The sequence below is a fragment of the Tenebrio molitor genome, chromosome X, assembly GCF_963966145.1.
Source record: "Tenebrio molitor chromosome X, icTenMoli1.1, whole genome shotgun sequence".
NCBI lineage: Eukaryota > Metazoa > Arthropoda > Insecta > Coleoptera > Tenebrionidae > Tenebrio > Tenebrio molitor.
Window position 1 is genome coordinate 10006407 of NC_091055.1, and position 22169 is coordinate 10028575.

At 39.6% G+C, this 22169-nt stretch overlaps 4 protein-coding genes across 5 annotated transcripts; 2 read left to right on the top strand and 2 right to left on the bottom strand.

The window, feature by feature from the left end:
* The first annotated feature begins 261 nt into the window (after window positions 1-261).
* Window positions 262-10981, top strand: trx (trithorax). The gene is made up of 8 exons (XM_069060324.1): window positions 262-509; window positions 599-2179; window positions 2229-2636; window positions 3860-4021; window positions 4073-8763; window positions 8810-8972; window positions 9687-9833; window positions 9883-10981. The coding sequence occupies exons 1-8, from the start codon at window positions 372-374 to the stop codon at window positions 10054-10056; spliced, it is 7464 nt and encodes a 2487-aa protein (XP_068916425.1). The 5' UTR covers window positions 262-371; the 3' UTR covers window positions 10057-10981.
* A 356-nt stretch (window positions 10982-11337) lies between these two features.
* On the bottom strand, window positions 11338-13226 carry HisCl1 (Histamine-gated chloride channel subunit 1). Of its 2 annotated transcripts, none has more exons than XM_069060346.1 (7): window positions 12956-13226; window positions 12408-12866; window positions 12279-12361; window positions 12092-12226; window positions 11866-12042; window positions 11613-11818; window positions 11338-11566 (listed from the first exon to the last, which is right to left on the bottom strand). In XM_069060346.1, the coding sequence occupies exons 1-7, from the start codon at window positions 13015-13017 to the stop codon at window positions 11405-11407; spliced, it is 1284 nt and encodes a 427-aa protein (XP_068916447.1). In that variant the 5' UTR covers window positions 13018-13226; the 3' UTR covers window positions 11338-11404. The 2 variants fall into 2 exon arrangements, with proteins under 2 accessions (XP_068916447.1, XP_068916448.1); XM_069060347.1 differs by having other exon boundaries at window positions 11338-11534; window positions 11587-11818.
* A 156-nt stretch (window positions 13227-13382) lies between these two features.
* LOC138139818 (CTTNBP2 N-terminal-like protein) lies at window positions 13383-16344 on the bottom strand. The gene is made up of 7 exons (XM_069060335.1): window positions 15769-16344; window positions 15612-15713; window positions 15030-15563; window positions 14810-14970; window positions 14383-14546; window positions 14251-14330; window positions 13383-14202 (listed from the first exon to the last, which is right to left on the bottom strand). Exons 1-7 carry the CDS (start codon window positions 15931-15933, stop codon window positions 13825-13827), a joined length of 1584 nt encoding a protein of 527 aa, XP_068916436.1. The 5' UTR covers window positions 15934-16344; the 3' UTR covers window positions 13383-13824.
* Window positions 16345-16515: 171 nt separating this feature from the next.
* Window positions 16516-19672, top strand: LOC138139819 (protein phosphatase 1H). Its single transcript, XM_069060336.1, has 5 exons — window positions 16516-17094; window positions 17148-17267; window positions 17320-17542; window positions 18749-18906; window positions 18961-19672. The coding sequence occupies exons 1-5, from the start codon at window positions 16660-16662 to the stop codon at window positions 19396-19398; spliced, it is 1374 nt and encodes a 457-aa protein (XP_068916437.1). The 5' UTR covers window positions 16516-16659; the 3' UTR covers window positions 19399-19672.
* The last annotated feature ends 2497 nt before the right edge of the window (window positions 19673-22169 follow it).

Here is a 22169-nt window from a genome sequence, read left to right on the forward strand (position 1 = left end):
CGGGTTAAAAAAGAGCCCGCCTTTATATAGTAATTTTTAAGTTGGTATAACTACCGACCAAGATCGGAATGCTTGAAATTGAAACTGACAACGTGATTAATGAAATAAAACAGTTGATGATATTTATACTTAGGGATTATTAATAAAATAAATTGACAATTGATTTTTATTTTCAATACTTCTTTGACAGTTTTTCGTGCTGTATTTTGAGGAAGCTAGGGATTTTATATCTCTTACGTTTGATTTTATCCATGCAATTTTCTGCATTACCGACTAAGTAATTTCAGACACTAACTAAACTAGTGAAATGTGTGATGCGTTGATTGTAGATTATCCTGTCTCTAAAATGTAAATAATAAATATAAAACAAAATGGGTCGTTCAAAATTTCCCGGAAAACCATCAAAACATGTTAATAGAAAAAGAATTAATGTTCTTCCACCCACCACAGAGGGAATTATTGAATCTAGTAGGTCTATGACAGTTGAAACTGTTGTAGAAAACAAACAGGTAAACATAAACAGTTTCCAATATTGATAAATAAAACAGATTTAAGTGGTTATATTATTGTCACAATTGATTTTTTAACTGAATTTCAGGCTGAAAACAATGTAGAAGATAATAGTGAAAGTGTAAATTTAAACAATACTATAAATACAAAAGTGTCATTGAGAAGAAGACTGAATAGAAAAATGCAAAGTTCTAAAGCGTTGATGAGCAATAATTCTTCTAAACGTGGTCTGATATCCAAACTCTGTAATAAAAATAGTGTTAAATCAGTTTCATGTAAATTAACAGTTAAAAGTAAATTAAATTGCAAAGGATCAAGAAAACCTAATATATCCAGGAAACCTGTTCGTGGTTACTCACCAATAAAAAATTTCAGACAGTGTAGAAGTGGAATAACGAAAGAAAGCAACAATATCGTCGGAAAATTCGTGTTACCTACGAGAAGTGTACACTCGTCGCGTGTGATCAAACCGAATAAAAGATTCATCAATGTGGATTTAAGTGACACGTTGACGTTAAAAAAGCGTGTGATAAATAAAAGACACTGCATAAAACAAACCGAGAGCCCGTCAAAAACGTGCGTGAGCAAAAATGATGGTCCTCTGTTGACAGACCAGGCATCAAAAACAATCTCCAATGGTCGTGTAGTCCTGAGACAAGCGCGTCTCAAGTTGCACAACCAGACGCCTAAAGGCTCCGAAGGCCCGTTTTCGAGCAGTTCAACAAACGGGTCGCCTCCCGGGACAGTAACATGTGGTGTGTGTGGTGCCGTCCGTTTCTATCGTTTTGTGAAACAAGCTCGCAAATTCAACATATACAGTTGCGAGTCATGTCGAAAATTCATCTCGAAGATGATCAAGCGTCAGTCGTGCGGCAAAAACGTGAACGGCCCGACGTTAGTGTGTCACAAAGGACAAGGAATGTGTCATGTGCCTCCCATTGTACGTAGTCAACAGATGAAACTAATCCGGTGCGCGTACAGATCGCGGTGTCCAGCTTGTTGGCTGAAGATGTGCCTTCGTTCCTTCCAAATGCCGATGTCGTTGAAACAGAGTCTAATCCAATTACTTCCGAAGAATATGCAAGGATCTGATGTCATGTTCAACAATTCCTTGCCCCTCCTGTGGCAAGTCGGCGTCCAAAATATGGACAACGCTATCTCGAAATCGAAAACCGAACAAAACGAAACGGTCAATCAGAGACCGGTGAGGTTCAAAAATACAAAACCGGTCGTACAGACTTCCGCACCTGTTAATTCGGACATCAAGCGGCAAAAAATTGATTTGAAAGGGCCGCGAGTCAAGCACGTATGTCGCAGCGCTTCGATAGTCTTAGGTCAGCCTTTGGCTACATTTACAGGAGACGGTGAGAAAAAGAAGGAGTCGCAAGAAACGTCCAAGAAAACAAGTAGCAGCAAAGCTGCGACCGAAAGTACGGACGCCACTCAGATTCTCAAAACGAAAGATGTAGATTGTAGTGAGAACGAGTCGTCAGACACTGATAGGCTAGTGAAGGTGCCATTACTATTAAACGAGTCTTTAATTCATGTTAAAAGGGACAGAAGCCATAGAGTGCCTTTACCAGTTTCGTTGTCATCCTCTCTCTCGCCTTTGACTCCGTCGTTGTCATCTTCCTCTCTCTTCACACCAGCGCCATCACTGTCATGTGAAGTAAGTATGCCATCCACACCGACGCATGTTGTTACATTCAAATTTTTAGAATAAGTCTGACGCAGACAAGAAACCAAATTTACAAGAAATCCAAAACATGGTCTCCATAGACTATTGGGAGAATTACGATCTGGACGATATTAATCAGAACGGATTTTGTCTGATAGCTTCCCAACAGTTCCCGATGCCCGCGATTTGCTTTCTGTGCGGCAGTGCCGGACGCGAGGCACTCCTGCACTGTTCTCTTTGCTGTGAGCCCTACCATCCCTATTGTCTAGAAAGAAGTCCGCCACTCAACAACAGCAGTAACAGACAGTACATGTGGCTTTGTCCGAGGTGTACTACATGTAACGCGTGCAATCAAGCCGACAGGCAAAAGTTGAACTGCCAGAAATGCTACAAGTCATACCATTTGGAATGTTTCAATGCTGACTGGACTGGTAAAGGTAAACCGAGTGTAAGTATAAATTATATTGTAATCATCTAATAAGCTACAGTGCGGAAATTTTTGGTACGGCATTCAGGCCACTAACATACTGTCAAATCGTTTTCTAATTGGAACAAACACCGAAAATTTTCGATGTCTGATTAAAGCGTAAAATGTTACAATATTATGGTCCCCGATTTTTTTACTTTTCATCTAGATTTTTCATTGGTCATTAAATGCACTCACCTATCGTTAAAATTATCAAAAATGCGTAAGATAAAAAAAAATCTTCACGCATTCTTCAAAAATTCCTCGAGTGGAATTTCGTACCTTTGGAATAAGTCGAGTGTTTCGATCCCGATTTTCACAAGAATTTAAGCGGTGGCCACAAATTGGCAAAAGAAAACCGCGCAGAGTTTATTTTCACTAATAAACACGAACTTGCATTTTTTAATAACTTTGCTAACAAATTTTGAAATGACAGTCACAAAAAAAAATGTCATCAAGCGTTGCCAACTGAAACAGATACGATTCCAGCCTTCTAGATTATTTCAACACTTTGCAATTGTGTTATTTTCAAAAATGTGCAAATTTGACCCGACTTGACCTGATCTGCTGTGGTGGTTCCATTTTATACGTAAAAGTGAAAAACGGATTCAATCAAGTGCCTATTTTAATCCAAATAATAGTGCAGTCATATTTTTTATATGATTGATGGCACTTTTTGAATTTTCCGAAAACATTCAAGAAATTTATTGAAATTAATTAAAACTGTGACTGTAACAGTGTTTATTGATGAACTGAACATATACTACAAATTAACAAGGGAAATATTAATAATTAACATATTTTTGATGTCGTGCATGAAATATTTGCGTATTGTGGCGTAAATGAGGTTATGTTCATTTTCCAAAGGTTTTTTCTGCAACAAAATGACTACTCTCAAATTTCTATACTGGATTCGTGTTCGCAAGATGAAACTACATGTTGTTGGAAATGTTCATGTGAATCTTGGAGGCTAAACATAGCTTAGACCTTTTACATAAAATTGATTTTTGTTCCGTAATTTCGCAACCAGTGTATCCGGTTTCGATGTGGGCGCACTTGATGAGAAGAGAATCTTTTGACCGTACGTTATATGAAACGGGTTGCAAGTAACAAACTTGTTATATTAATTATGTGTTGGAAATGATGAAAATAGTACATTTATTGTCACCGTTGTTCGATTTATGAATTAAAAACATTTTTTGTAGATCTGTTCAAAATGCCTGAGTTGCAAAGACTGTGGAGAAGTGAACACGACGAAATTTCTCGGGAACTTGCCGTTGTGCGTCACATGTTTCAAACTCCGGAAAAAAGGCAGTTGTTGTCCGGTGTGTCAAGTACCTTTCAAAGAAATATACATAAACGACAAGGTTTCACGTTTCCATTTAAATTTGTTCACTTTTAAAATTCGAAATTTTCAGATGATGGAATGTACAAAGTGTAAAAAATGGATTCACGCCGAGTGTGAAGGACTATCCGACGAGTATTATCACATACTAAGTATTCTCCCCGAATCTATTAAGTACTTGTGTTGTATATGTTCGAAACAGGTACCACCTCACTGGCGCAAGGCAGTCGAGTCAGAACTAAAATTTAATTTTAACAAAATTTTGCGACTACTCAGCAAAAACAAAACGGCGAAAAACTTGTTAAAGTTGAGTCTGTTGAATAATTACGTTTCGTTGACCAGAATCGGAACTGATAAGAAAATTCCAGGTGATTCTGAAGGTGACGATCTTGACAATCACGATAATTTGATGACAAGTCTTTATAACTATAAGAACGGCGATAGTAACGATAGAAACAATGACAACTCTGCACCATTGAAAACTTACAATGAATACAAAATTAGTCAGACCAGAACTCTAACGATCTTGGACATTAAACGCAAATCAAACTCGAATGAGTATTGTTCTGTGAGGGATTTTAATAAAGAGATGGAGGAAGCTCTGGGACACACCCAGTCAGAGGAGTTGCTGAATATCTACAGATTTATTTTCAAATCAGTATTTTCGTGGTTTAAACCGTCGCAAATCGAGACCGACTCTAAATTGAAGAACAACACAAAACTCAAATTTTCCACTGCTACAAACAACGACGAAGATATTTACGATCAAATAGAGTGCGTTTCGATAGACTCGAGATATTGTTCGTTTTGTAAAAGTATCGGTGACGGTTTGAGCCATCTCGAATCTCGATTATTATACTGCGGTCAGAATGAATGGGTACATATTAATTGTGCCTTGTGGTCGTCTGAAGTGTACGAAGAAATCGATGGGTCTCTACAGAACGTTCACGGGGCGCTGTCAAGAGGGCGCTTGATGCGGTGCTCTTACTGCAAACAAAAAGGAGCGACTGTGGGGTGCTGCTTCAAAAGCTGTTGCGAGATTTATCATTTCATATGTGCCCGCACGGCCAAGTGCCATTTTATGCACGACAAAACTGTCTATTGTTGTAGCCATGAACTACCGAAAACAAGTAGCGTCATAGTCACCCCTACTGATTTTAACATTCGTAGATCTGTCTTCGTCGAGTTGGCCGACTACAAAAAGGGACAGTTTTCGCATATCGAGAAGGTAAACGTCATGGTGGGGTCTCTCTGTGTAACAAATCTCGGTAAAATAAATCCGTTGATATCTGATACGATCGAAGCTATCACACCTACTGGGTACAGTTGCTCGAGACTCTTCTGGTCTACGGTAGAGCCATGGAGGTTAGTGTCATATAAAATATCCACGTCGATTCTGAATGCCCACGTGAACAGTTTACACATAGATAAGAGTTACACAGTAGATCATTCTCTTCCAAAAACTGTGGTAGAGCGCAAATTGAAAGAAATTCTTCTTTGGCACAAAGATATAGACAAGAAGAAACTAGACGTGATAGAATTCGACGACGAAGAAGAGCCTCAAAACGGAGCCGATCTCCTGTCGCCCGAAATAACAGACGCCATTTTCGAGGAGCTTCCTCACGAACTCCTCGACGGCATCTCCGTCCAAGACATCTTTCCTAAACTAATGTCGTACGAAGATTTTATCAGCATGGACTCGAAATCTGAGAACAATTGCGACACCCCAGACGTGAAAAAGTCCGATCAAGAGATCGAAAATATTGAAGATTTCGAAGAGAAAGACTTCAAGAATAAGTACGACTCCGGAGTGGAGTCGAAAAATAAGAATCAGCAAAGATCTTGCAGTTTGACGCTGAGTTGCAAATTAGACAACAGTTTTTCGCCGGTGATGAAGAAGAGGAAAGTGGCGCCACGAGAGAACAACTTGTTTTTTCAATTGTTGCAAGTCGACGGCAACTTTGACGACAGTTCCAGCGACTGCGGCTCGCCGGTCGGTACCACCGGTGCACTCGTGTGGGGGTCGGATCTGTCGGAAGAGCCGGTCACGTGTGAGAGGTGTCAGTGTACGTACAGGACTCAAGCCAGCTACAAGAGACATCTAGACGCTTGCGAGATAATCTGCACCAGCGAGAGTGATTCAGAGCTGAATCAGGACCAAGACAGTAACGGTAACAGTGCTGTCGAGACGAATTCGCACATAACGGAGAATTGTGTGACAGTAAATGCGAACAAGGTGTCGCAACCTGTTGTCATAACTGCGTACGAATCGTATCAGAACGAGATTCATACTTCCGTCTTAAATACTCAAACGTTCGTCGCCTCCAAGGCAACTTCTGAACTGATCTCGGTGCCTCAAAGCTCGGATCTGATGATACCGCACTTGTCTCAGAAGAGTATCGTCCATCCAGAAATCTCATGTAATGTACCGGCCACAGTGGCGGAACAACCGCTAACTGAAGCTGTGGTTAGCAACGAAGTGTTCACAGTGTCTCAATCTGCTGTTAACGAGCCGACTTCAATCGCTACCAATCAGCCTCAGTTTTGCTTGAATCCTGTCTCGCTGTGCGTCAATCCTCCACTCACTCTACAACCTAACGCAACAATCTCAGTCAATCCGACACCTTCGGTCATCAACTCGAACAATCCGGTTATCAATCAAACAATCGCGATCAATCAGACAGGCTCGCTCTCAGTCACTCAACCGACAACCGTCCAACCTCAGTTAGAGTTTCAACCGTCATCTGTGACAATACAGTCGCTGCCGTATTCCACGAATGTTACACCGATCATTAACGTGTCGCCTCCAAATCAGATCACTTTCGCCGATAAATTATTGAACAATCAGAATATAATTAATTCGGTGATAACGCAAGGGATCGGTGTTCCGGGGAACAGGTGGATGAAACCGGTGGAACAGACCGTGCTTCCGACGAAGAGTCCAAAAGCGTTCAAAGGAAGAGGACGATCGATTGCAGCAAAGCGCAATCTCGGAACAGTTGAAGAAGAAAGTGTCGTGATGCCTCCTGTCAACACCTCAGCGCCATCTGTAATTGTGCAACACTTACCGTCAACCAGTTTTATTCCGACTTTTGTGGACACTTTCCAGCAACAGTCGGGACAGAATCTGCAGTATGTCGCGACGATTGCCCCTCAGATTAATTCAACAATTCATCCACAGTCTCTGGTTCAGTTTCAAGCTGACAGCAACTTAATTAGTCTGCTGCCTGGGATACAGCCCACCATGATCATACAGCAACCTAGAGTGTTGGAAAATCAGTTGATCGTGGATGGTAACGGTTCGTTGAGTTGGACGCCACAACAGGTCCAACCAGTATACTATGGTTTTGAGACCATAGTCCAGAATACTGTGATGCAGTCTCAACAGTTTCTACCATCGACGGTACCAGGAGTACTAACTGCGAACAGTAGTTACTCTACGACGACTCAAGTGTTTCAGACGAGTAAGTTGGAGCCAGTATTAGATGTGGCAGCGAATAGTTTCGTGTTAGTGAATGCAGGACAGTTGGTCAACTCCCAGTCGTTGGAAGTACCGCAGAATACGTTGACGAATGTTTTGCAACCAAGTGAAATTAATCCGTGTAAATACTCTTCGGCATCGTTCCAAAAACCGACCGCGGTTGCGGTTAACAATACGAACAGTATTACGTTACCGACTGCTCCGTTTGTGTCAGAACAAGGCATACCAACCAACATTGTTACTCCAACGCCTAAACCCATAACGACCCAAAGTCGACCGATGAGTCGAGTGCTTCCGATGCAGACTTTGAAGGAAAGTAAGGAGATCAGCAAAGTAAAAGTGCACGCGGAGAAAATAGAAGCGATTCGTAAAGAAATAAAGACTTTGAATAAAGTGGTCGAGCCTGTGGTGGAGTTTGATAAGAAAGTCTTGACCCAGAGCGGTGTCAAGACTTCGCTGCAGGTACAGCTGGAAAGCGACATAATCGGGAAGAAAGAGCCGGCTTTTAAAATGATTTTCCAGAAGCAGAGTCAAGACGGGGCTTACAAAGTTAGCAACAATTTTATCGAGGAGCCGTTGCAGCTTCCGAACCAAAATATCAACAGCAAGATGAGTAATTTCTCTTGCAAACCAAGTATAGAGGGTAGTTACAAGATCAACAATAATTTTAACAATAGGAATTCACCAGTACAAATAGCGCCACTTAAACCGATCAAATCTAGTTTCAACCCCCCGAAGCCGATACATATCCTGTCGATGAGCGACAAACAAAACCGCCAAGACAAAGTCGAGAAGAAATCGACCGTCGACCCGCCGAAGCACGTCCCGACGCAAGAAAAGAAAGAAAACGAGAACATCCCGTCGATCTTGTACACGATCGAGACACAAGACGGCTTCAAGTACTCGTCGACGTCCCTCGCGGACCTGTGGACGAAAGTGTTCGAAGCCGTACAGAACGCAAGAGCCGCCCACAACATGCCACTCTTGCCGTCCGACTCGACGAACATCATCAACAGCTTGCAGATCCTGGGCTTGAAGACGTCGGGACTGAAGTACTTGATCGAGCAGCTGCCCGGCGCCACCAAGTGCACCAAGTACAGGCCCACTTTCAGTTTCCCGGCGAAGTACGTCGAGATCGAAGATGAACTTGTGGGGCACTCGAGCGGGAGCGCGAGGTGCGCGCCGCACGTCAAGAGGAACGAACCCTACGACATGTTCGGCTGGTTGGCGTCGAAACATCGAAAGCCGGAACACAGCCTGTTCTGCTCGGAATTAGTACCAAGGTATGACGTACGCGCGTGCGGATCTGTTGTTACTCTTGTTTTGTAGAAGGGGCTCTGTAAATAACTTACCCATGGCCATGCGATTCAGACAGCTGAAACTTACCAGTAAATATTCAGTGGGAGTGTATCGTTCGAAGATCCACCGGAGAGGATTGTTCTGTCTGAGGGATTTTGAAGCGGGAGAAATGGTCATAGAATACTCAGGAGAAGTAAGTATATTCCTTTTCAATGACATTGGCATAAGAGTAGGCCATGACCGTGTAAACAGCGCTTTAGATGTGAAAGGTACTTTACACAAAAAGTAACTAGATTTGTGAGTTTTGTCACCATATTTTACTGACAAATAAATATCATTGGCGTTTTGCTTGTTTGCCGCTTTGTTCAACAACATATCTGTGGCGGTCGTGAAAAAGTAGGTAAGTCAAATAATTTCAAAAATGAGTTAACGATGTTTACACCTTAATAATAAATCATGGAGTTAAATAATTCAGATTTTCACAGTTTAAAATTTACTTATATTGAAAGCAAGTACAGGTAGAAAGAAGTTTCTATTTAATTACAGGATTTTAGGAATGATGTGGAATTTTGAATCGTTGGCCTGAAAAATTAACATTTTTGACTTACCTACTTTTTCACGACCGCCACAGATATTTAAACGCGATTTAAACAAATGCCATTTTAACTGTCGAAATTGACAATAATTTACTGTCATGCAGTACTGTAAATAAAGAAATACAAAAACACTGCAAGCAGGGCTACCAACAGAAATTTGAATTTCCACAGCCACCCCTATGCCAATTCACTTGAAATGGAGTTTTATCTGTCTGTTGAAGATTCGAAAGTACAACTGTTTTAATTGACAATTATGTTTGTGCGGACAGTACACGAAGTACATGTTTGTTAAGTGACGATTATGTTCGCAGGTCATCAGATCCGTGTTGACCGACAAACGAGAGAAATTTTACAATTCAAAAGGGATAGGTTGTTACATGTTTCGAATCGACGACAATCTGGTCGTCGACGCGACAATGACCGGAAACGCAGCACGATTCATAAATCACTCTTGTGACGTAAGTACGATTGCACGGTCGATTAAGTCGTTTCATGTCGCACTTTCAGCCCAACTGTTACTCAAAAGTCGTCGAGATATTGGGTCACAAACACATTATCATTTTTGCTTTGAGGAGGATTATTTGTGGAGAAGAATTGACATACGACTACAAGTTTCCAATTGAAGAGGATAAAATTCCGTGTACTTGCGGGTCGCGACGCTGCCGTAAATTTCTCAACTGATATTTATCTTGATACATTTTAAATTGTCATTATCGAATAATCATTTACGTCATCAACAGTATTTTTTTTAGATATTAACTAAGACAAACGTAAGCAGCATGTTTAATTGTTTTTACTTGTAAACGATCGAGCCGAGATCATTTTTATTAAATTGTGGACTGGAACAAATGAAGACCTGTTTATTTTACTTTTTTTAAATACTTTTATTGTGTGTATGTAATTGTATATTTTTTTTGTAATTATCCGTGTATATAATTTAAACTTATGTAATTTACTTCCATAGTAGCACCTATAGTTGCCATTTATAAAGTTATTACATTCTTAAAGTAATATTGTAAGTTTTGTATTGTCAGTATTTCAAATTTATGTATATATTTGGCTGTGAGATATTATGCATTTGTGCCATTGGCTGCATAGGTGCTATATATAGTTATAAATTTTGATAAAAAGAGAATATGTGATATGTTTCATAGTCCAGTGTAATTATCTAGTTATACACTTCAAAGCGAAAAATTACTTTTATTTTGAGTAATCATTACTGGTAATGTTTAATAAAAAAAGCGAATGTGAATTACTACTATCTAGAATTTCTTACGTACAAATACAGATCTTATTATAGTACATTTATTATTATTACTAATATTATTTTCCTCTAATTTTAAGTTGTAAATTGTTAATTTACAGTGAAGCGAATGTCTTGGCATCAAATGCTACAATTTAAAGTTTTCATTATGTACAGATTTTTCTCCAAACAAATCGAGTCTTGTCCCTAAAGTAATTGATATTTGACTCTACCATATGATATCACACCAGATGTGGAAGGCTTCAGATAAATGTTAGATACTTCTGTTTGTCACAACTGCTATATAGGATATTTTCGAATGTATATTGAAAAATGTATTTTGTATATAGTTTTTACACATTATTAAGTTTCTTTTATTTATAGGTACCTATGGCAAAGATGACTTTTACTGTGCAAATCTCAAAAATTCAATCTACTTAAAACATAAACTCAAACGTGTGTGTGTACAATAAAGAACATGTTAGAACTTGTGATTGTAACTTTACAAATGACAATATCAACATATCAGTTAGTAAGTAGAACGATGGATTGTTCTACAGCGTGATAAGAGGCCTTGTAGTGTTGCATACAAATTGAACTATTACAGTGTCTTAAATTTTTATTGTATATAAAAATTCAATCGTGCTCCTTTTGGTGCTTATTACTTATACTAATTCGAGCAGCTGTGCTATACACTTGTAATATTACCAATAAAAAAATTCAGAACAAAACAGTTTTTATTTTATCATAAATAATACTGTCGTTACAGGTGCACAAACAAAATTCTTAATAGAGAAAAGTAGACCAGTAGACGATGTTGAGGATTATGAACGAAAACGGGAAGAAGAAGCGCGAGAAGTGGTCAATACAAAGCGCTATGCTGTTCCCGTTGTGGAATGTTTCGTACTGTGGCTGACTCACTGTACTGTACCGTGGCTCTTGCATCCCCTAAAACTCTAAATTTGAACGAACTCAACAAAATAGACCAACGCACTCTGTATTCGTGGATATGAGAGTGTATGTCTTCGTCTGAGTAGCCCTTCATGGCTTTGGTGGCAACAGGTCCCATGAAATTGTTGACAACGGCGAATTCCATCAACGATAAGAAAACAAAAACGGAACAACTCGACATCCACACGTCTATCGCTTTGACGTAAGAAACAGGTGGAAGAGACTGTTGGGATTGAGTGTTTTGCGTAGCTACAACAGCATTGTCTGAATCGTCGACAAGACTACACAAGTACTACCCAGTGTTAGGAGTGACGTAACACCTAGAGTCACTCTGGCTGGGATGGCTTCGGGTTTGATCCAGAACGAGATCCAGGACATCACAACGATCAAAGCTGAGGGGATGTACGTGTGGAACAAGTGATAGCCGAGTCGTCTTGTCAAATTGAAGACAATCGCCAAACAAGTGAAATTACCTAGTGTGACAGATAAGAATGATTTCTATCGGGATCGGATGAGGAGTACCTGTGGAGTATTCGATGGTACAGTCGGTAGTATAGTTTTTGGAAATGTCCAATTGCGGAAGCTCGATATCTGGATTGACAACGAGGGGATCGGTGGTGTTCCATATGAAGACAAGATCGTGGTCGGTATGTGACACTACAAGCGACATTTTTAACTGAAGAGAGATCATCATTGTACTTACTCGTACAGCTTTCGATCATCATCGAGCATATCTGCGTATCGTGCGGGTACGACTCGAATTTCATCGCGCAAGACAGTACCAGAGTCAGTCTTAAAAACAGTTGTTAGACCTTTACAAAACAATACTCTTTCATACTTCGACATGTAGAGCAGCGTTTTGTCGTGATAGAGCCACAAATAGTGATTGGGAATGGTCATTTCGTGAAACGTCACGCTCTTGGCATTTTTGAAAAAACAGTCGGGCCTCCAGATGTTGTGCAGCCACTCCACATCCAAAATCCTGTAGTCTTCCTTCATGTTTTCCGGGAGTCTGAGACGCGGGTCTCTCCAGCTTTGCGCCAGGAAGATGTCAGTGACGTAAGTCTGGAAAAGCGGCGTCAAAAGTGGTCGGCGTGGAGGATGGAGACTTGCCATGGACTCTTCGTTGATGGAGTCCAGAGAGAGTACGGTGACGTGGAAGTAGACCACTGTCGGCTGGCCTTGCAACTTGGGGGCTCGATTTTTGTCGTAGTGTTTAGGTTTGAGGGGGAGGATGTCTCTGAGGGAGAGACTGATTTCTTCGATGTGGTCGCGAGATTTGGCATTGTGGTTGCTACTAAAAGAGCGTTTCGTTTGATAATCTCTTTTAATTTTAAAATTAGTAACAAGGGGAAGGGACGTAAATAATAGTTAGTACCTACTTACAAGGTATGAGTGCTCTTTACATTTGAGATCATACACAGAGCCAGTAAAACACAGAATACCATAGTGAAGTACGATTAATGTAATCTCATTAATGACTGTGATAGACACGCTTGCTACCACTGTTAGCTACACTAACGACTAGCTCCCTTACAGTTTACACTAATTTAATTACTATAATAAGCTTAGAATCATAAATTACAAACAAAATCACCAGGTGGAACCCTTAGCAATGCACTATCTTAATTAGTTCAGTAACTTTAAGGAAGTTTCAGTTGTGAGATCCACAGGATGTTCACGTCACTATTCCTAGCCGTATTATACACACTATAATACTATTTTGTACAAGTAAACATTTTACATTATGTACAGTTATGTCTACGATTTATTTATTACACATACACTTGCGCCTACAAATAAAACGCAAATGGTCAGGCAAACGTAATATGAAATGTTTTATTTTTGTAAAAAAATACAACAAAAGTTAAGTAGCTCAATAGAATCGACTAAAATAACAATACTCTCGTTTATAAAAAAATATAAAAGCGAAATCAAGATTCGTAAAATTAAGATACGAGAAAATGAACGTACGCTTTGAAACTGTTACATGCGACAAATGCTAGATAGATATTCAGTCACGAAGAGATATCGATAGATTAGTATTTAGTACACGTAGCCACTAGACTGCTTCTGAAAAGTTACTGGGCTGAAGTTGCAGTGCCAAATGCAAAATAGTAAAAAAATAACTCTAATAAATCATGCACTATTCAAGTATAGATTTAATTTAGTCATTATCACATAAGGAGTGGACTTCTGAGGCCGACGATCGTCGGTCTCGACCTGTCAACGAGTACATAAATTACAGACAATTCCTAAGTGTTATTGCTAGTTGCCATCGTGACGAGCATCTGTTGAAAGTCGGCCAGTTCTTGTCCTAGCATTTCGATTCCTTGCGAGCCACTGCGACTCGCCTCTCCCGGAGCGGGTGGCGCTTCCTTGTTAGCAGCGCTGCTTGTTTTTTTTTTGTCGGTTTCGGCACTGTCGGGTCGTCGAGCTGGCGTTTGTTTGCAAGGAATGACGGGTTTGTTTGGGGGGATTGGAGGAGGGACGCCTCGTCCGGCCACCGCTCCCTTTTTGGGGGGAGTTTGGGGGGCAGTGGCGGTCCCTTGGTACTGCGAGTGAAACGGGCCCTTAGGCTGAGATCGAGTCGCCGTCGTTTGTTGCGCTGACGGTCCCGCATTGCTCATCAACTGGAAATGTCATCGTCATTTTGTGTCAAAAGAGTGGGCGTAAGTCACCTTAGTTGTTGGGATAGGTGGCGCTATCGTCGTCTGTCGCAAGGCCTGTCCTGGAGTGACAGACTGAGCGATTCCAGTTGCTGAAAATATTTTCGTTAAAAATGAGAACTTCATTGAAATGTGGAAAGTTACTTGGGCCAGATACGGGGACGCTCGAAACAGTCGCCGTTGGCTGCACCACTTTAGCTACGCTACTTATCATCGGAGCTGCACTATCACAAGTTGCACTGGTTCGATTTTTTAACAGTTCGTAATCGGCCTTGAGCTTCTGGAGCTCCGCTTCCAGTTCTTGACATCTGCAACGCAACAATCATGACGTCAGAAATTATGAAACAGGATATCTAAGAGATAAGAAACCACAATGTTAGGTAGAAAAAACATTTCATTATCGACGCACTTTCAAGGATATTTTTTTAAACCAAAAAAAGTTACATGGAATAAAACAGGAAAACATTCTCTCTAATGATTTAACAAAAACATTAAAACGTTTTTATTACACTCTTAACTAGTGACCAATAAAAATAATAGCTAGGAGTTATTTGTGTGGAACGTGTTTTACCTAGTTTCTTTTAAGGCGAGTTGCGTATTCAACGATTTTTTATCAGCCTCGAACACGTGGACCTGTTTTTCAAGTTCAGCTTCCATCTCCAGTGACTTTTTACTTTCTTCTTCAAGTCCTTCAGCCATGCTGTCAATCCTTGACTTTTCTTCAGACAAAATCTATAATTCATTAATTCCCAAAATTTATTCGCGATTACTTTCACATTTAACATATTTACTTGTGCTAAATCTTCACTCCTTTTTCTTTCTTCTATATATTTCACTATAATCTTCTTTCTTTCAGCTAAAAGGAGAAGGACAATCTGCTTCTGTCTTGCTCTTTCTTCATCTGCCATTTCAAGCTGTTTCTTCACTTCTTTTTCTAATTTTTTCCTTGCAGACCTCTCCATTTCCAATTCTTGTCTCAAGCGTGTCCTTTCCATTTCTAATCCATACGTGATGTCATCACCCTGTGCAGTATCATGTTCATGTTTACATTTTTCCTCTTCCAATTCTTGAATGACTTTTCTATGTTTAGCTTCTGCATCTTTCAGAATGTTTATCATATGTTGATGTGCGCGTCTTTGTTGAAGTGCTAATTGTTCTAAAGCTTGCAATTGTTGTTCTGCTGCAACTGCCATTTCTTGCTCGCTCACTACAGGCTTCACATTCGGTCCATCAGCTATACTGTCACGGAGCAGGGCTGTGTATGGATCTGACGCCACTGCTGGCCTGTAGCGCCCCACATTCACTACTTGTTTCAGTCTCTCTGACTATAAACACACAAATTATTACATAATCAAAAGTCTGACTCACATCACCTTCATTGCAGCAATTGCTATGTCCCTGGCTTGGATTTCACCTTCAAAGTACGTGACCAGTTTAAGAAGATCATTCTTTGATAGTTCCATCTTGGGATTTCTCTGTTCAAAGAATAAATAAACTAGCATTGTGACTGAGATAATAAAGACAAACAACCTTAAGTGTGTTACTTCCAACACTAGTTCTGTCTAGTTGTTCATATTGGTTTGATTCTGAGGAAGCTCCTGGTTGTTGTTGCTCAGGAACACAAGTCAAGGAGCCTCCAAACCCCATGCCTAGGCCACTTAGCCATCCATTCTGTTGATTGTTATTAGAAGCCATGTTGAAGGATTTTTTCCTGCTTCCCCAGTTTCACCAATTTTGGTGCTAAAACACTGGCGCCCTCATAATTTTTTTTACCGATAACCTCTCTAGTATCGACATGATATTCGGAAGCTTTTGTTTGATCAATTTACAATTTAGAAAACACTCTTATAGGTTAACGTGAACAATCGATTAATTTACTCATCATAACCAACAGAACACCTAACTTAGGGAATTTTGATTTAATGTTTTTCACCCTAACTCACCAAATTTCCCATATTAACCAATATTTTAACCCCAACCGATTTGATATTCCATTAAATTCTGAATTTATCGCATTTATCGTTTTAAATTATTTATTAGTTGTTTATGTATCACGAGTTACGTTTTTTAGGTTATAAGTTATTTTCCAAAGAAACAATTTCTTTGAGAGTTATGTAGTCTACGGTCTTTGATTCAGTAAAATTATATACTGCTCTTGTATAGATTATTAACCAACATATTTGAAATTATCGTTTACTTCTAGATAACTTGAAGTTTTTTTCACTTCTACAGTCTGTAGCGTTCAGTTGTTTTGTTGTCGTCAGTGTGGCAGCACCTCGAACTGACATTTGTGTTCGATTCAAAGTGTTTTGACAATGACAGTTAGTGATGTGTAATCAGTAAATAATTTTAAATATAATAAAATAAATGTGATAAGAATAGAGACGATTTTTTAATTTTGATTACTTTGGAGTGACAAATATGTTTAGCCGTTTTAAAAGTGCAGTTATAGGAGCTGTAAGTGGTTTAGAAACAAACGGCATATCAACTGGCGATTCCCATTCGCATCTCAAACAGACTCTAGCTCCGAAATTTTCATATGGACGTCCTGCGTTTTTAAATTTGTCGGAGGATGAAGTGCAAATGTCAGCCGACCACAAACTTCGGCCAATCATACACCCCAGCATGCCTCTGCCACATTTTGCGGGCTACGCAGAGTGCGTCAACGCTGGTAAATCTAAATGGAACGAGGATCAAGCGGTTTATCGGCAAGGTGTCTTGACTCGAGTTGAGTACAATGAGAAACAAGGTGTGCAAAAATTCTCCATTCCTTACACATATTATGGCATCTTTGATGGTCATGCTGGAGTTGGAGCAGCTCTCTGTGCGGCTAACCAGTTACACCACATCTTGCATGTATAATGCGCGCGGCTTGACAAGAACGTCATTTTAGACGGTTTTTCTTCTAGGAGAAGCTAGTAGATGCTCAAGATGATATATGGATTGATTTCAGTGAAAAAAGAAGGCTGAAAACTAAACCTAGTGACTTACTAATAACAGGTGCTTTAGAAGCTGCTTTCAAGGAAATGGTTTGTCTGAAAGTGCCATGTCTAGTACAGAAATAATTATTTTGATTTGTAGGATCAAGTCATAGCTGAGGATAGGACTAAGTATCAAGCTGCTGGCGGTTGTACAGCTTTAGTAGCGTTATTTATTTTAGACAAGTTATTTGTTGCTAATGCAGGCGACTCTCGAGCTATAATTTGTAATGAGAATAAATTTAGTCAAATGTCAATGGATTTTACACCAGAAAATGAAAGGGACCGAATTAGAAGGCTTGCAGCAGAACAACCAAACCTCTTAGGTGACTAATTTTTTATAAGTTATAGTTTAAGTCATTAACAGATGACAGCAAGTGCAATCAATCATTTGAGGTAAGACATAATCAGTCAGATATGACACCGACTCAGTTGTACTAATCCTTTGGTACTAAAAACGTGTGTGTACTCATAAATTACAGATGATTAACTGTTACAATCAATATTTGCGTAAGTGCGAAAATGGACAATAGGTGGCGCTGTGGTTAACTAAAGTTACGGAAAATATTTATCTTTTGACAGAAGCTAGGGCGCCATCTGTCGATGAAATTCCAATTCGCAGCGGAACTCGGAAGCTGTCAGTTTGAAGCATTTCTAGTAATTTTTTATACAAGGTTATTATAAATGATTGTCCCATTGCAGTTGGCGTTGGTGGTGTAGTTGAATGTGCCGCAAGTCTTATAACACGGCTTCCTAGATTAATAAGAGTCGAAGCCTCTAATACGGCTGGTCGAGTTCCTTGAACGTCTGTTCCTTCAAAAGCCAAAAGTATAGTAACGCCCTCTACCAAAAAACGAATATTTTTTAAATTAAATTAATGAAAAATCGTATTAATGGTTTTTTTTCTATCAATAATCTACTTTTTGAAGTAGTGTATGTAACATACAAACTACGATTCTTTTTAAAATGAGATTTGTACGCGGTTAAGCAGCCAAATACACAAATGTATAGTGGCGCCCTCTCAGGAACAGAAAAAATGCTTGCAACTGATGAACTCGACCAGCCGTATTAGAGGCTTCGACTCTTATTAATCTAGGAAGCCGTGTCTTATAACATGAGGCAGACTAGTATCGCCGATAGGTGGCGATACTGGCGGTAGTTTTTACCGCCGGAAATCTGTCTACTAGTCTGTCTCTGTTGCGAGGCTGGCGGCACATCCAACATTTGTATTATTTTCAGCACCAACTGCGATGGTACAATCATTTATAATAACCCTGTATGTAGTGCGGCTAATTGGTTGAATGTGTGAAAGTCGTTAATTCATTAATAATTTTTGATTGAAATAATTTGGGACAGTTTTCAATTTTTGTTTATTATTTATAACTGGAATCTAATAAGTTGATGTGATTAACGTGGTGTGTCTCATTAAGCAACATTGCTGTGTGAGGTAATCAATTAACGAAACATTTTTTGTCAGTTTGGGAGAGACTTGTTTAATAGAACTGTGGCAGTAAGAGGAAGCTTGATTTTAGGCCAAGAGTTTACTTCAAAAGAGTACCTAAGACCACCAAAATCCACAGAACTAGGTAAAACAATAATGTACAGGGATGCCCACATGAGAGGTTGGGCTTACAAGACGCTCCAAGTCGACGATCTCAAAGTATCGGTTATAACCGGTCAAGGCAAACGAGTAAGCGATCGATCGTCGCCACGGTCTCTATAACCCACCGTGTTTTGTTTGTAGAGTCGAGTCATGGGAACTATAGGCGTCACTCGAGGTTTCGGCGACCACGACCTTCTCTCAGTTTACCAAAGATCTCCCATAAAACCGTTTTTGTCGTCGCATCCCGAGGTGCAAGTCCACAAGATCACGAGCGCCACCGAGAAAGAGGTACTGGTGATGGGCACCGACGGTTTGTGGGACGTCGTATGTGGCACCAAGGCGGCCGAAGTCGTGGCAAAATCCATAAACACGTTTATGGAAAAAGAACGCTACGTCAGTGCGGCCACTTGTCTTGTCGGTTCTGCCAGAGGTTCGCTGGTGAACGAACACAACTGGCAACTGAAAGATGGAAAGCCTTCGTCGGCAGACGATATATCAGTATTTGTTATACCTCTCCTACCATATAAACTAGAATATGAAAAATTATTAAAGAAATATGCCGAACTAGTGGAGAATTGATAGACGAAGAGTTTCCACATGAATCAGGAGTTGTTTGCTTTCATGATGTTGCTTCTGGTTTCCAAATCACTCCAAAGATTAACGAGACAAGTCATTATTGTTTAAAATTTCGTATATTTTTTTTTGTATGTGTTTGTACCTTTGCAGTTTTATACTTAAGAGTTTAAGTTAGTGTACGACCACATGTATTTGGATTTTATTCATTCCTTGATTATTTATATTTTAATAATGTTACCCGATCGGGACGACGTTTGCAATAAAATTCATAACAAAATGTGTGTTTTTCAATGACCACAAGTGACGCCACCTCGCGCTGGTAACTGCAAATGCAGTCAAATCGATTTCGTGACAAGTGTAGAGCGTTTAAAAAAAGTGAGACTGAGTGTCGGAAGAGTAGAGGTGTATGACTGTCATATGTGTCTACAACAGATGGAGTTGAGCAGTTTTATTATCTTTGCATGTGTTCACCCCCGCTTATGTTAATTTGCGAGTTGAATATATGTACTTAATATACAATGCATCATTTATGAATTGTAATAAGTGGCGGTGCACCTGCAATCAATTTGTTCAGTTACGAAGGGAATAATCGGGAACAAGGGTTTTGAAGTTTTAATTTTCTTAATTGCGTCGGGACATAAAACATTGCAGGTCTATAAATAAGATTAGTGTAAGAAATTAATGAAGACGAGCAAACATAGCAAGAAATAATAAGTAGAGTTGTGCCAAGCATATCATAAAACGTAACGACGGAACGACTTTTTAATGACTGTATTTATGTTTATAAATTTGTGTTCTGAAAAGATATGAAGGAGTTAAACCTTGCAGTGCAGTAATAAAACACGTATAAAATATGAAATTGTCGTGTTTTGTACGCGAATGTAAATTGACATAAATAACGGAGGAAATATGTAATTCGGAGACCCGAGATGGAACAGAATCGGTCCTCGTTGTACAACCCTAATAAAGCGTCATAGTATTTCGCTTTTCCCTTGACTGAACTTGCTTTCCCGATGACGACCTAATGAAATTCTATGAGCCATGGCGATGAAATATAACCTAACGGGGATGAAACCGTTTGCATGTATATGGAAGTCAAGCAGCCATTTTCACCATTAACGATCAGTTTAGTTGACGAAAACATACTTCAATATCAAATCAAAGACGTTCGCTATGTCATCGCCATAAAAGCGCTTCGCAAGACGCTCCCCACCTTATGGTTCATATTATGATTTTATATCTTTCTAAGCATCGTTACTTATCGAGTGTGGAGTCTGCTAAACGGGTTTTTATTCGACTTAAGTAGATATGTCAAGGTAACAACGGTGCGCTCTACTCCGTTGAAATTGCGTTGCAATTTACAAATTGAACGGTGAATTTAGTCCCGAAACGTGACAATCTCTCTGGGGAGGCTGTTACACATTAGCCGTAGGCGCAGCCGGAAGCTCCTGCTCTGCCGGGCTCACAAACACGCACCTGATTGATATTTTTCCCTTTTATCGAGTGATACATTTCGTCGGACAAATTGCGTAAGTGAAGAGTCCGAATCTCGCACCAGACGGAATCCCATATCCGGTCATTCCGATCTGAATAAATCGGAACATTAGGGAAACAATAACTCAAGTTGCAGCACCAGTCTAAGTAATAGAAGTAGTTATTTCTAACGAGAACAAGATATGGGCGCAATCTCCGTGCAAATATATAAGAAGACGCAACTTCCGCTCTAGGAATGGACGTGCCGTCGCCGGAAACTCCGAGTGAAGTTCAGAGGAAGTCGGAAGTACTGCAAACAAGCACGATGGCGCACATTCTACAGTAATATTCGCTGATTGCTTTCTCTCTTCACACCAGAGGTTCAAATTTTTTACAGACGCTGCCATATGCGCGTGTACAGCCGTTTACATAAAAGGGCACACTTAAAAGTAATCCTCGCCCCTCGATGACTTACCCTCCAGAACCAACAATTTATTTGCACTAAAATCCGAACTGTAAAGTTTATGGAGGATGCCAAATTTAGGGATCATAAAGTCGATTTAAAGAAATAGAGCTGATAGTGTCTGTTATCCGTTGACGGAAAGGTAACATCCTTTGTACCTATTGCAAGGACAACATAGATCTGAATTGTCATATTCATGATTGAATTTTTGCTGAAATTATGTTCATAATTTAGTAACAAAAATGTGAAAATTTGTCAAAATGTGAACTGGAGGTTATGAAACTTTCAATAATAATTTGTTTCCCCCTAGAAGAGTTTTACACGAAATTATTAATAATTAGATATGGAAGAGGATCGTGGGCAATCTGTACTTACCAAAATTATTGCAAAAATTAAAAACGAAAGGAAAAATTTATTCAAAATTAGGTAATTTGTCGCAAATGACGTACTGGACTTGTCAAAATTTCATTTGTTTAAAATTTTTGCCACCTATAAAAAATTAAAATGCTCATTAGCCTGGCCAGTAACTTTATCATTAGTATCAACCTAATGGCACTTTGACAATTTAAGTCCCCAATGGATAAGCTAAGTGGACAGACTTGTAAACTTTACGGTGTAAGTTGTGTTTTGGGGGGACAATTCTGTCAAAGTGTCAAATGTCAAAACGTCAAATAAGATCCTGCGAATATCAAATCGAAAGAGTTTGCGTATAAAACGCAACAGTAGGTACTTGGGTATTATAACTAAATCACACAGATGTAATTGCAGTAACTTTCAAAAATATAAAAATGTATACTCAATTTCATATAAATGTGCATCTAAGCAAGCCATGAAAATC

What these genes read in the sequence shown, in the direction of transcription:
- LOC138139818 (XM_069060335.1), bottom strand. Translation starts at nt 15,933, where the DNA reads ATGGCTTCTAATAACAATCAACAGAATGGATGGCTAAGTGGCCTAGGC. An exon ending in TAGCAATTGCTGCAATGAAG is followed by an intron (nt 15,564 to 15,611) that starts GTGATGTGAGTC and finishes GTGTGTTTATAG; the next exon opens with TCAGAGAGACTGAAACAAGT. An exon ending in GGAGTGAAGATTTAGCACAA is followed by an intron (nt 14,971 to 15,029) that starts GTAAATATGTTA and finishes AATGAATTATAG; the next exon opens with ATTTTGTCTGAAGAAAAGTC.
- trx (XM_069060324.1), top strand. Translation starts at nt 372, where the DNA reads ATGGGTCGTTCAAAATTTCCCGGAAAACCATCAAAACATGTTAATAGA. An exon ending in CTGTTGTAGAAAACAAACAG is followed by an intron (nt 510 to 598) that starts GTAAACATAAAC and finishes ACTGAATTTCAG; the next exon opens with GCTGAAAACAATGTAGAAGA. An exon ending in CGCCATCACTGTCATGTGAA is followed by an intron (nt 2,180 to 2,228) that starts GTAAGTATGCCA and finishes TCAAATTTTTAG; the next exon opens with AATAAGTCTGACGCAGACAA.
- HisCl1 (XM_069060346.1), bottom strand. Translation starts at nt 13,017, where the DNA reads ATGGTATTCTGTGTTTTACTGGCTCTGTGTATGATCTCAAATGTAAAG. An exon ending in ACGCTGCTCTACATGTCGAA is followed by an intron (nt 12,362 to 12,407) that starts GTATGAAAGAGT and finishes ACTGTTTTTAAG; the next exon opens with ACTGACTCTGGTACTGTCTT. An exon ending in TACCATCGAATACTCCACAG is followed by an intron (nt 12,043 to 12,091) that starts GTACTCCTCATC and finishes CTGTCACACTAG; the next exon opens with GTAATTTCACTTGTTTGGCG.
- LOC138139819 (XM_069060336.1), top strand. Translation starts at nt 16,660, where the DNA reads ATGTTTAGCCGTTTTAAAAGTGCAGTTATAGGAGCTGTAAGTGGTTTA. An exon ending in AGTTACACCACATCTTGCAT is followed by an intron (nt 17,095 to 17,147) that starts GTATAATGCGCG and finishes TTTTTCTTCTAG; the next exon opens with GAGAAGCTAGTAGATGCTCA. An exon ending in AGAACAACCAAACCTCTTAG is followed by an intron (nt 17,543 to 18,748) that starts GTGACTAATTTT and finishes GCTTGATTTTAG; the next exon opens with GCCAAGAGTTTACTTCAAAA.